Genomic DNA, 12,838 nt, shown 5'->3' on the forward strand with positions numbered 1-12,838 from the left:
CAAAAGTCTTACGTTCCCACCTTTCACAAGCTCATCAATTATGCGTTTTGCGATTGGAGTCTTCGCGCTTTTGGCGCTATCTGGCGGCGTATTGGCACAATGCGATGGCACATGTCAATGTGAAATTGACTCTTGCTTTGAAGGTAAGGTTGAATCAAGTCTTTAAGTGTGATATCACGAAATAAAGAAAAAAAAGTAGCTTATGCGGTTTAATTGTAATAGTTTTGGCTGGCAACCTTCCATTTATGAAGCAGCCTAGTATCGAAGACTGCAGAGATTTCCTTTGGGAACATAGTACCTGGGGCTCATCGTATGTTCTACACCAGCAACATACCAGTATACGAAAACCATGAACTGACCATTCTGCGTAGAACATTAACCGTCACAAATATTGTTACGAATGGTGTCGTTACAGAGACCGTATCTGAGACTGAAATCAATACCGTTACGGAAGGAACGACAACCCTAGAAGTAATCACAGCCACAGTCACGGAGACCCTAACTACTACAACTGGAGCTGGATCTTTCACTGGAGATCTCACTACAACCGTAAAGGCTCCTCTCCGCCGCCGTCGAAGGAAGCGTCAGGCAAAATCTATTCCTGCCTCTGCTGCTCTCTGCGGAGGCTCCGCTGGCTACTCTTCGGCCTGCACATGCATCGGTGTCTCAGCCGAGGGGACACGATGGACGCAGGTCCCTACAGTCACGACTACGATCACAGAGACCATTGCTTCTACTGAAACCGCCGCTGTAACTGAAACCATCGTTACCACCGAAGTCGGAGACTTTGCCGACGCGACGGAAACTTCAACTCTCGAGAAAACAGCGACTGAAGAAGTTATCCAGCCGCTTTACACATCATTCGTCATTCAACTTACACAAGACACTGTCAACGGTGGCTCTAAAGGATATTTCCTAAAATCAGAAGCTGACCCAACTAAGGGCAACCGAAAACGCTTAATGTTTACTCAGAACGTCGAAGAAGCCACACTATATAAAACTGACGGCTCTGGCGTTATATCTACAGAAACGGGCAATTTTGGTTTTGCCCGCGACGACACCGCGACCGGGCCTGGCATTTGGCAAGAATCCGCCTCTTTAGCGGGCTGGATAGACTATACCTGCAAAATCGACGAGAATAGGCTGGTTTCGTGCAACAGCCCACCCACCTTCCTGGCATCAGACCCTAACGACGGTCACAAACTCCGCGCCTATTCATATCTTAACAACCTCATCCCACAGGGTTGCGTCGGGCCTCTAATTCTTGCAGCTGTACCTCCCCACTTCCAAGGCCTTGCGCCGCCAGCCGCCATAAGCGCTGTTATCCGGTCTCGTAATGGAAACAACGGTATATATTCAGGCTGGTACATGGGACAGGAAGACCAACAAAGTCAACCTTTCCCGCGTATCCGTTTCTTCCAATCAATCGGTGATGCTACCATCTTCACAGTCGATCCGGTAAACGGCAATATATTCGGACCGAACAATGCTCCTTTCTCCGCAGCAACTCCCCCGAACTCGGGCAATCCAACACCATTTTTAATAGGGGGGTATGATTCGACACGTCGGATTCATCATCTCAGGGCCGATTTACCTTCAACGAATATCCTTTTGTGGTTCCCTCCCACTTATATGTGGCTGGGTGCTGTCCGTGTGGATGGTTCGAATCCTACTGGTACACCCTTCTTTAGGATGCATCTTGACTCAACTATGCTTTCCGATGAGGTTGGACCACTTACGTTTGATATAGTACCGGTATAAGATATCATGTAATAAGACAATCCTTTTTGTATTTATGAAGTTACGTTCTAGGGGTTCATACTGGCGTCCTGGATGCTATTGCTATTTTCTATATTCTGGTGTATTTTAATGATACGAATAATAATATTTATACATATACAAAAACACACTCACCCAAAAATTATACTTAAACTTGAGAATCCCAAAATCCACGAGCTAGAACGAGTTTAAACGTAGTAGCCCAAAGAAGTATAGACATCTATCGCCTTGTGGAGTAGTTTTTAGGGATAGATTCACGTTCGTATGTACGGCGGGTGCACTAGAACCCGTGGTGCACGTGGCCCACCTTCTGAAATAGCTCGTGGGTCCGTACTACATCATGCACCTAAGCAAATAGGTACTTACATAGCAGGTGTTTGATACCGACAAAGCCATGTGGCTGAGTTAAGCCGTAGTCTTAAATCCCAGCTTCTAGAGTACATACCTACCAAGTTTCCATTGTCTACTGTTCCGCTAACCGGTGTGGACACCATCCGCAATACGAAACCAACTTTTCTACCAGCTAACTCTCCATGCGTTAACGGTTTTATATAAACCCAACGGTGCCTACACAAAATCTGACTCCTCATGCAATCTTCTCCGAATCCACATAATGATGCATTATTTCCTTCCATCAAGTCAAGAGAAACTTTCATTTCCTCACGATCACTAATATATTTACCAATATCTCAACGGCACAATTTCTGTGTTTAGTATGGGGTGAAATTTCTATGCTTCTTGGGGTATATATATACTATGGAATAGAACTAACCCTCTTACTTTAGTGAATAACGATCGAAATGGGGCTATCAAGAGTTTTTGGAAGTAGCGCTGCTAGTCTTTATTTTGTTCTTTATTCTTTTTAATCTCGAGGTTCGATGATATGCCCGCGCCAATGTATACATATCGTCGAGAACATAAATATATGACTGCAAAGCCTGCGAAACAACTATATAGACGCAGGAAATATCAGTTCAGAGCGTAATATCACAAGCACTTGATTATTAGTCACTGTCACTTGCGCTATTCACTCTAATAACCCTATGTGTATATATACAAATAGAAAAGCTACTTAAGTCGTTAATATACCAGTCTAGTATTACCGTGTAGTATCAAGTGATTGGGTAGATTTTGTAGTTATTGGAATGCTTATATTATCTAGCTATAGGACCAGCCTTCGAATTCGGGTACCTAGTATAGATATCTCAGCAAGACGCCTTTGGCTAAGAAAATCAACCCCGGTATATATGGGATAGCTACAATATTTAATACCTATTTCGAGCAGATAACACGCAGCTAATTTAGTATAACATTTACTATGGATTGACTGTAGGGTTACGATGCAACGTAACTTCAGCTATTCCGACGCATATGTGCGAGAGCTAGCTGCCAAGGCTAATAAAATCCAACAAACTTATACGCTTCAGTTCCGATCTGGAAAACCCTCGTACGGTACAGGACGGAGGTGGCTTCGGGGATCTGGACAGAATTATAGCTTCATATATATTATATAGCAGCAAGGTAACTCGTCAGTATTCAAAGCTAAAAGACTCGAGACTTGAGTACTCGACTAAAAGGTTGTAGTCGTTATAGGATTGGTTAATTGTCACCACTATCGCATTTCGAATTCCTGTTTAGCTCGACATTTCAATATATATATTTTTCATAAATTGACTGAGTGAAACCTCGATCTAGCGCTTCTTGATATTCGGTTGATAATCACCTCTCTTCCGTGGCCTCATTTTTTTTGATAATCTGGCCTATAGAATATATATATTAGTTAACTAGAATTGGCTAACTGATAAAGGGCTGACACCATCGACTCGGCAAGAACATGCGTAGCTAGCTACATAGCGCGGTCTATAATCAACTATCAATATCAAACTGAACTCTTACTTTTGGGCTGGTTTAACGTTTGAATCTAAGACGATCGATAATTCGCCGGATATATATCTAAGGGCTCTAGGTGGCGATGGGTACGAGATCTGGACTTAATGTCCTCCCCATAACTTAAGGGCCTCATATCGAACTTGCTGGTATAGATATATGTTTAGATCAATCTGTAAAGATAGCTATAGACCTAACAACTAGACTAGCCATAGACGATGGATTTAGAAAATACTAGGTACTTATATAGGCTAATTCACTACTTGAATGTTAAATATAAATACCCCAATGCATACGACCGATTGTATATATATACTCAAAACTTAAGCATGGGGTTCACCGAACATGACTATTGTAAAAGAGCATTGAATATTCTTACGATCAGACAGGTTTTCATAATTGGTCAACTTCTCGGGTGGTATCAAAAGTTTAAACCAGCTTAAGTGACGTGACCCTAAACTAAATCAGAGTGGCGAATTTAAATCTTATTGATTATGCATGCATGAAGCAGATACTTAGCCCTGTTAGCTAGCTTCGAGGCGCTTGTCCTCGATATAAAGTGCAACAACTAGTATCAATTACAGATGGGTCTTAAGTTCGGACACTCCTTCTGTTTTTTTGTAGAATATAGGTGTTCTAGCTATGGCTAGTAGCTAGGGTTAGTAGACATGTCGGGGTGCCGAACGCGGGTATTCCTTGCAGATGTGGCGATATAGGTTTCTGGACCTTATACTGTATTTTGAACACATGTTTTTAGGTAAAGTGGTATAGTAAAGTGTGGACCGCGTCTGCAATACGAGACCAGCGGTATATTATGTCTAATTAATCGTCTATATAAGAAAATAGGTCTATATAAATCAGTGGCCTTTAGTTCAAGGCTATGCTATATGAAATTCTTTGGTGTTATCGCTACACCAGCTGGTATATAATTTGAAATCTAGGGGTATCTCAAGGCCAAACCGTTACCGTTATAATCATCTTGATCCTCAAACACCGTCCAAGTAAACCAGAAAACCCTTTTCTGTAGCATCTTCCCCGGAAGCATTTTCCACAGGCATCTGTCCGGCTACCCACCCGAGCGCAAACCATGCCCCGGAATCCGTCGGCTGGCTAAACGCAACCATTCCAGCTTCGACCTTCATTCCGTACACAAAGCTCTCAACTGCAGAGCTAACAAGCCTGGAAGCAACCCCATTCCTTCTATGCTTTGGGCAAGTCCATATCCGGGAGATACCTAGTAGTGCTGGGCGTTTTGTCTCACTAATTATTGACGCTATTAGTAATACCTTCATTGGGGGTCAAAGAACCGGTATACACACCTGATATCTAGCGAACAGCTTATCGACGCACCTCCCTCCTTAGTCGTAGCCCACTGTGCCTCTTTAATCTTCTCTGCAAGACATAACCCCACACACTTTGTACCTTCCAGATACAAATATATCTTATATTGTTCTCCCTTTTCTATTTCCCCATCTCCGGGAGCCGAAGAACCCCACAGTACACTGTCCGCCACCTCTTGCGCGGATAGCTCCCTATTTGCGAATCGAAGGAATTCCATGGCCTTCTTCTTTTCGGTCGGTGTACTCCGCCGTGAAATTTCGACTACATGACAAGTAGCTGAAGTGGTTGAAGGTACAGGTCCTCTTTCCACCAACGGTACCACCTTCTTCCCAGTAGCCGTTTTATCCCCTCTCCCCGAAGCGAAGAACCGTGTGATCGGTATCAGATTCTCCTTCTCCCCTGTTGTGGTTCCAGTGGTAGTTGATCCGACCTTTCCTGCGTCCTTCTTTCCGCTAGAAGAATCACGTCTCTTCTTGGTGCCCCTATTCTCCATTTTACCCTCCCAAACGACTTTGCCCCTGGTGTTTCCAAATTCTAACCCTTCGACAACTTGTGCATGATACCGCTTATGCAGCTTCGCATCTTCATCCGCAGATGGTACGTACTGCATTCCACACTCCTTGCATGATATCTTCGGGGCTCCTATACCATCCAAGTCGATTTGCATCTGTACTAGCTTTTGCTTTTGAGGTTTGGCTGTTGTTGATGATATTATAGAAATAGATGATTGCGTGGAAGACGGTGTCGATGAGAGCGATGAACAAGACGATTGTGTATCCGACGTCTTCTTTGTAATGTGTCGTTTAAAAAGGGGTTTTCGACGGGTAGATATAGTGAAGCCTGTTATTCTCGTAGTCGAGGAAGATGTAGTATCCCCTTTCGATACCTGAGCTTCAGAGTCCGCCTGCGACGAAGATACCGAAGGCATTGACTTCTTGTCAACGTCTAGGTCACTGTCTCCCTGCTCGTCCTCTGTAGCTTCTGCTCCTGATCCAGGTTCTGTAATCTCTAATGATCCGCTGTTATCACTTTTGATAGAAGTTGTATCCTCATCTTCATATTCGGGTTCAGATATTCGCACTCGTTTAAAGTCGTGCTCGGGATAGTCGTTTATATCGTCTATAGAGTTGCTAGAACCGAGGTACGTTCGTGATTTCTTAGAATAAGTGACAACCGGTCGTTTCCGTATCCGAGATATAGAGGAGGACATCTGTATCTTCAAGTAACAGAGGGGGTGTCTCGCCGGCTATCCGTTGATAAGGTGATAAATGATAGAGTTCAAGCTCGAGGTTGGACTGCAGATAGCTGAGGCTCTACAACTTCCCGTCCAAACAAACGCGTTGTGATTAGAAAACGCGTTGTCCACGGAAACACAAGGACACGTCTAATTAGGCTTCCGAATCAGGAAGTTTAAGAGAATGTCCGAACTCCGAACGATTGGCTGGGAATCGCGGGATATCACGTGGGCCGTGGAAACATAAAAGATCTTGACGGAGCACATCTTTGCCCTGTTCAGTAAGCGCCAGAAAAACTTAAAAGAAAGGACTCCGGACTTTATCGGACAAATAGGACTCCACGGGGGGAGAATAGTCCAATTTGAACTCCTGGTCTCACTGCAGCTACCAAATCTTTTTGGCCCGGGGAGTGGAAAAAAGGATGGTAAGACAGTCGTACGTACACGATGCTACACAAGATTACTTAGATAGTCCAGATATCTGGGGGCAACCCTTTCTCGATGTCAGGAGGTAGCATGAGAAGGACGAGATAAGACAATAAAAGGGATCCCATGGCTAGCTCTTTGTGTCATTGGAATTGACTTACGACGTCATCGACCGGGGGGGCTCGGGTTGTCGGATTTGCGCCGTTCGTTATATGATATGTCTTGGAAATATTAAGAAGGCGTTCGCTCGCCTCGTCAGGGGAACTATAAGTGAGCCTAGTATTGAAGTCGAGGCGAGGGAAATCCCCTTGGACGTAAAAAATCATGTCTGTCTTCCTCACACTCTCTCTTTGTTTCTATCAGCACTTGGAATACAAGGCGTGCATATGTAAAACGTAACAATCTGCTGCAGGTCAGGAACAATGATTGCGAGTATGGGGGCCACAGTCGAATCCAGAACTCCACGATCTGCAGAGCTTCTGGAATAGAATTTCGGATTTGCCTAATTTAGATATCTGGTGTAGAAGTGCATAATTGATAGTCTGCGGCAGCAGTTTATGAACATGGTCATTCCCTTATCCGAATTTCATGTAGCATTGATCATTACAGAATCAGTTTTCACATATTAGATGCTATTGACATCCATAACTTATAAAATATGGCAGGCGGGAAAGGAACGGGATTTTCGCCGGGGATTGACAGCCGAATGGACATTTCAAAATTTAAACAATGGCCTCCTTTTTACAGAAGTGGGTTCCTCCGAACGTTCCAAGATTCACAGGAGCGATCTGCGATTTTGTACCCAAAAGCTGAAAAGCTGGAAAACTGGAAAGTTGGCGGCTACGTTGATTCGGGGATATTGCGGTGCGAGGGACTCGGGAGTAAACCTGCCCTCCTGACCTCTTTCAGAATTATAGAAAGGTGAGACAAACGACAAAAGGTGAATTCGAAAGTCTGAGAATAATCTAAGACAGATAGCTGAAAAGGCGCAAACGAAATATATGTAATGTAGGGCCTTGCAGACGCCGTTTGTTAACTTTCTCGCCATAAGACACCGATATGGACGGGGTGGCTTGATGAAATATCAAGAAATTTTCCCATTGTTGCGCACACAGGAATAGTAGATTAATGAGCGCATTGGAGGCGGCTCGAGCTTTGCACAGGGCCAGGTGAGCGCCGGTACATGGCCAACTATTAATCATTATAAACAGCTTGTCCAATATCAAGATTCAAGCGGTGATCGACAGGATCTATTGCTTAAAGTGGTTAGCGAGAATGCAACAGCCTTGGACTAGCTTCCCGGTGACAGTAACGGGGGCAGTTGGAATACTTCTGCGCCGGGGACGGGAAAATGAAATTCTACGTAGTATGCTGGCGAATCATAATAAGGAGTCAGTGTGGAAAGAAGGGGAGATGGGGTTGGTCGCAAAATGTAGCTTCCGTTGATCAATCAGCCTTGCCTAACTTACCTTTCTGCAAAGGACAAGTGCAAACGATGCTGTAAAATAGTCTGGGGGACGCTCTTTGATGTATTAATTCCTAGGTCCTGGTGGTTTGTGTGACTAGCAGGTTATTAGGTCCCTGCGTCATGGATGGAAACTCTTCCATCCAACGTCCTCAAAATTCTTCCATCGACTTCTGTGCAAGGGTGCTAAATTAGATTAGCAAACCGTTCGTTGCTTTTCAGCTTGGCTATATCGATCGTCAGCGCTATCAGCGGGGCCGCTGGACTTCGAACCGTGGAAGAGGCTCTTTCGTGAAAGGCCCATAGTTAAGGCCGTTCTGCATGTCAAATATATGTTTATTCGGCGTCAGGAGGTAGAACCAATTTTGGCATTTACAATAACGATGTAGAGCAGAAGCAAAAAATAAGGGAAGGCGAATATGGATCCATCGGGTAGGATTAATAGCGATCTTATAGCACTGAATCTCCATTCTAGAAGCAAATTGGCAGCTCCGGTTATCGTATCGTATCGTAGAGGCGACCAAAGCGAGGTGGAGATTAGGTTTGTGTTGCGTGGAGGTCAACACGATGATATATGTGGCGCTTTCGTTGTCGCTGTAGGGAAGGGTCAAAGCGAGGAGAATTTCTCATTGGAGTTTCTTGCACTGTTTAGCTGAATAGAGGCTAGTTCCGAGCGCCACTGAGATCGTTATTTGAATTAAAATCTGGTCTCTCGATCTGGTCGCTTTTGCGGGATCTCAGCATTAGTTAGGAAGGCAAAGACGAGAGAGAATTAATTCTTCATCATGGTTAATATATGGGTGTCTCTGAACAGCTCATAGATGAGGGTGGTTGTGGTGGAGCTCGCGAAAAAAGAGACATAGTAGCAGGCTCAGATTGCCTGATAATAGACATCTTATTCCAAGTCTTATTCCTCCCGGCACGGTGGACCCGGTAACCAAAGCCGGTTTCTTTTTTGATATCCTCCAATGCAAGCCTCGAAAATTGTCAACATCCGGCGGTTTCTGGTTCGCTGATGCCAGTGCGATTAGCTCCATGGCTTGGATCCATCGACTCCATATCGCATCAATTAAAGTTGATGAACTTGCCCGTTTGGTACGAGCACACGAGGAAGAACATGTTGTCTTCACAGGTCTGAATGCCGCTCTTAAATTGGGGTTTTATTAGGAATCTCGATTCCACCAAAATGACAGGTATTGTGCCGGTTGCTTTTTTTTCATCCAAGCAACGCTGCCGCCCGAAAGTGGACCTGGACGTCATGGGCGTGCAGGGGTCAACTTAATCGATACCTATCAGAGAGACGGGGTGGGGAAGACATGTGCTGTCCGGTTACGCTGGTGGCTGGCTGAAAACCTAATTGCGGGCAATTAGACGCATCCAAATCTTAAGGTGCAGCTCCTTCTTCGTGTTCTTGTTCTTCCGTGAGGTTAAACATGCACACGTGCGGAGCAGAAGGCCCGGCGAGTTAACTCTCGAGAGAGCACGGCCGGTTAGTTGGCAATCCCCACCACCATAGCCCATAACTGGGGCAAGAGCTTTGCAATTTTAAATTTGGTCACTGGGTGTCCGCGCAAACCCTGGAACTGAGGTCAGTAAAAACGTTTTTTTGGGGGTAGACATGCTTACATATATACCTTGGTGGAATGTGCAGTTAACCGCAGGTCTTGCAGCCCCGGAGATTTGAATGTTCATTTCCAATTCTGTGGAACCGCGGCCGGAGAGGACTCTACTCTTAGGCGCAGGGCATTCCATAATTTCCGGGAAAGATATTCGTGATCCACCCGCCACGCATTGTCAATGTCGATGCCGAAATTTCGTAATTCCAAGAAGAAGATTACCCTCAAAAAAATAAAATAAAAATAGCCAAAAGATTCTCTGGTGTGATGACCAGAGTGGAAGCCGTATTTTTGTGCCGTGGTCCCCGTCGGGGCCTTGCATTGCAGGGTTGTCATTCTTTGGAGAGCTTCCCGTTGACGTTAAATGTCTTGACTGTCCCCGAAATTAAAATGATTTCCGCCCCCTGGGCAGCAGCATGATGTGCGGACCCTGAGCTGCCGATGTTTGAGTCGCCAACGACATCATCAGCAGAACATCTCTCGAAGTAATCTTATTTTCGAGGTTGGATATTCTTAGCTTTCGATCAACCCGTCCTATTGTTAGTCGAGTATATCGCATCTGGGATAATGAATGGTCTTGTTCACAATTTTAAATTGTAAATTGTTTGTGAGGTCCCAGTAACTGCATGCGACTTAACCTGGTATGGGCTGTTGTAACTTTTTTTTTTTTTTGTTCGATGATTTGAGAACCTATTTGTTAGCTCCCCACTTATCATCCAATCCTACCAGATCTTTTTTTTTCACTTTCTCGATCCAAACGGAGGTCTTGGTGTTCCTTGTCATCACAGGAGCCGGCCTAAAGGTGGGTGGGTGAACAGATTCAGGTTACGTAGAAAACGGATTACCCGGTTCGGGGAAATATAGCCTGCTTTTAAATCCATGAATCTACCTCCAACCTGATTGTCTGTGCAGCAGCGCATCTTATACATCCATACCTACATATCCTCCGTCAGTGTTAGCTGTTTAATTTATATTAATTAGTGTAATGCGGTGCAGCGTCGGTGAGGTACTTACTAGTAGGTAGGTAAGCGGAAGTTGGTTGATACATACATGTGCATGCCTGCTAGCAGACTTGGCTGTGGTCAAATTCAATTTGACTCGCTTCACCCGATTTCTCCACGTTTTTTCCCCACTAACGAGATCCCACAGTTCTGGTCTGGTGGACATTGTGCACAAGGGCATATCCGCCCTTCGAATTCCTCCCCCCCATCGAAATACCCTCATCGGAGTCCAGCAAAGGAACTCTAAGCTTTAGTGGCTCTGGCTGCAGTGACTTGTCAGTCGATATTACCTTCAAAAAGCAAAGAAAAAAAGAAGACACTTCACCGTCTGTTGGTAGCTCTCATTAACCCTTGATAACAGGTTTGATACGCCCGCCTGCTTGCTGCAAGATGCATTCCTGGTCCCAGACAAGCGCTCCATGCACTAACCTTTTCACTTCTGCTCGATAGCCCCCCTGTTCTCTGTTATAATTCACATACATATATACATAAGTGCCTACGTGCGGATTCTTTGACAGGAACTATCAACCGACGCTTTCCATTGAGCTGTCCAGAACCCTCGGTGACGCTCCCCAAGCACAAGTTCTGACCGACAACGTCAGGACAGGCCAGGACAGGCCGCTCCCCGGAAAGACCTGACCAGAGGTTCTCCACTCCGAGCAGAGATTTTACCTACATGGTATAGTGTCCTCCTGGGCCTGGTTAAGCTTAGCTTAGCTACTGTTCAATATACCCTCGATTCTTTTCTGTTGTCGTTCTTCGTCCCCAACCCCTCTCGTCTAATAGGCTTTTGATAATAGTATCCGAAAGCCACAAAACCACTGTCGACTGTCACACACCACCTAACCTCAGCTGTTGGACGCCGTTGACGCAAGACGGCTGTTTTGCATCATCATCATACATTGTTCTTCCCAGCTAGGGGGTCTGCATATATATACATCTTCCTGTAGGTTCTAACCCGCCCTTTCTCGTGGCTATAGCGGGCACCACGCCAACAAGGCAAAAAAAAAAAAAAAAAAAAGAGAGAGTGAGAGGAAAAGAGAGAGGAAAAACCAACGAAGCCGAAGGCAACCCTGCACCCCTCTCCCCTCTGCCCACGCCCCTTGGAATCTTTCGGCGAGGAAGATCGTTTCCTGTCTTGACCATCTTCATTTGTGTCAATTGGGGGGAAGGTTTTTCGGTCTACTTCATCCCAATATCTATTTTAGAACTTTGTAAGAGAAGTTTTACAATTCAGGGCGGTCGTTGTACAAGTCGTTAGATAAGAGCAACTACTTACCTACTTGCTCAAGCCCACTGCCTGCTCCCTCGACCCTAGTCTGTACCCATTACTGGGGTATGCTGCTCGGTTACTTGGAGGTCCATAATTGTCCTGGCTGCCAAAAAAGCTAAGACTGAGGACCAAGATTCATCCAGTTAACCAACCCGCCAGGCTCATCCCGAGTATTCCGTGTGCAAGGGAAAAAATTATAGTAAAAGTTTATAACTAAGCTTAGTCGAGGTACCTAACAACTTCTAACCAACAAAGAACGAAATACCGTCTTTCTGGAAGTCGTCATTTGCGGTATTCCCTTTGGTCTAGGTTTATTCTGATAGGGCTGTGGCGAGCCTCGCTTTTCCATACCTTCACTCTCGACCTCTGTGCTGGACAAAGGCACTCTTTGGCTCTGCTGTTTTTACCTTCCAACTTGGCACTTCCGCAAATTTCTCCGTCTATCACTATATATCCATTTTTGTCCTCCGCGAGCTGAGCTTGTCGGTGGCGATATCAGTTGACACTCGTTTTCGTTCTGGTCCTCCGTTCTCTCGTTAATTGCGTCGAACTACCCCTCATAGGAACTTTCTTTCTTTTTGATCCATCGTCGTAGACCGACAAGAGACGAACACGGACACCTGAAAAGACAACATACTCGACCTTCTTGTTAGTTATATCACATTTTCGAAACGGCCCTCTGACGACGACGAAGCAGAACAGCCTGTCAAACTACTGCAGACTACTCTGCTTACATGCAGAAAGATACGAAAGCAGTTGACTTGTCGCCAGTTCATTCGATTGCCCGATTTCGATCCGCTCGCAAGTGTACTCCCC

At 45.2% G+C, this 12,838-nt stretch overlaps 2 protein-coding genes across 2 annotated transcripts; one reads left to right on the forward strand and one right to left on the reverse strand.

The window, feature by feature from the left end:
- Window positions 1–40: 40 nt before the first annotated feature.
- Window positions 41–1,761, forward strand: AOL_s00110g127 (uncharacterized protein; the record flags this gene model as incomplete). The annotated part of the gene is made up of 3 exons (XM_011126817.1): window positions 41–143; window positions 223–310; window positions 372–1,761. The coding sequence occupies 3 exons, from the start codon at window positions 41–43 to the stop codon at window positions 1,759–1,761; spliced, it is 1,581 nt and encodes a 526-aa protein (XP_011125119.1).
- Window positions 1,762–4,652: 2,891 nt separating this feature from the next.
- Window positions 4,653–6,217, reverse strand: AOL_s00110g128 (uncharacterized protein; the record flags this gene model as incomplete). Its single annotated transcript, XM_011126818.1, has 2 exons — window positions 4,653–4,926; window positions 4,986–6,217. 2 exons carry the CDS (start codon window positions 6,215–6,217, stop codon window positions 4,653–4,655), a joined length of 1,506 nt encoding a protein of 501 aa, XP_011125120.1.
- Between the last annotated feature and the right edge of the window lie 6,621 nt (window positions 6,218–12,838).

Source organism: Orbilia oligospora (assembly GCF_000225545.1).
Source record: "Orbilia oligospora ATCC 24927 unplaced genomic scaffold scaffold00110, whole genome shotgun sequence".
NCBI lineage: Eukaryota > Fungi > Ascomycota > Orbiliomycetes > Orbiliales > Orbiliaceae > Orbilia > Orbilia oligospora.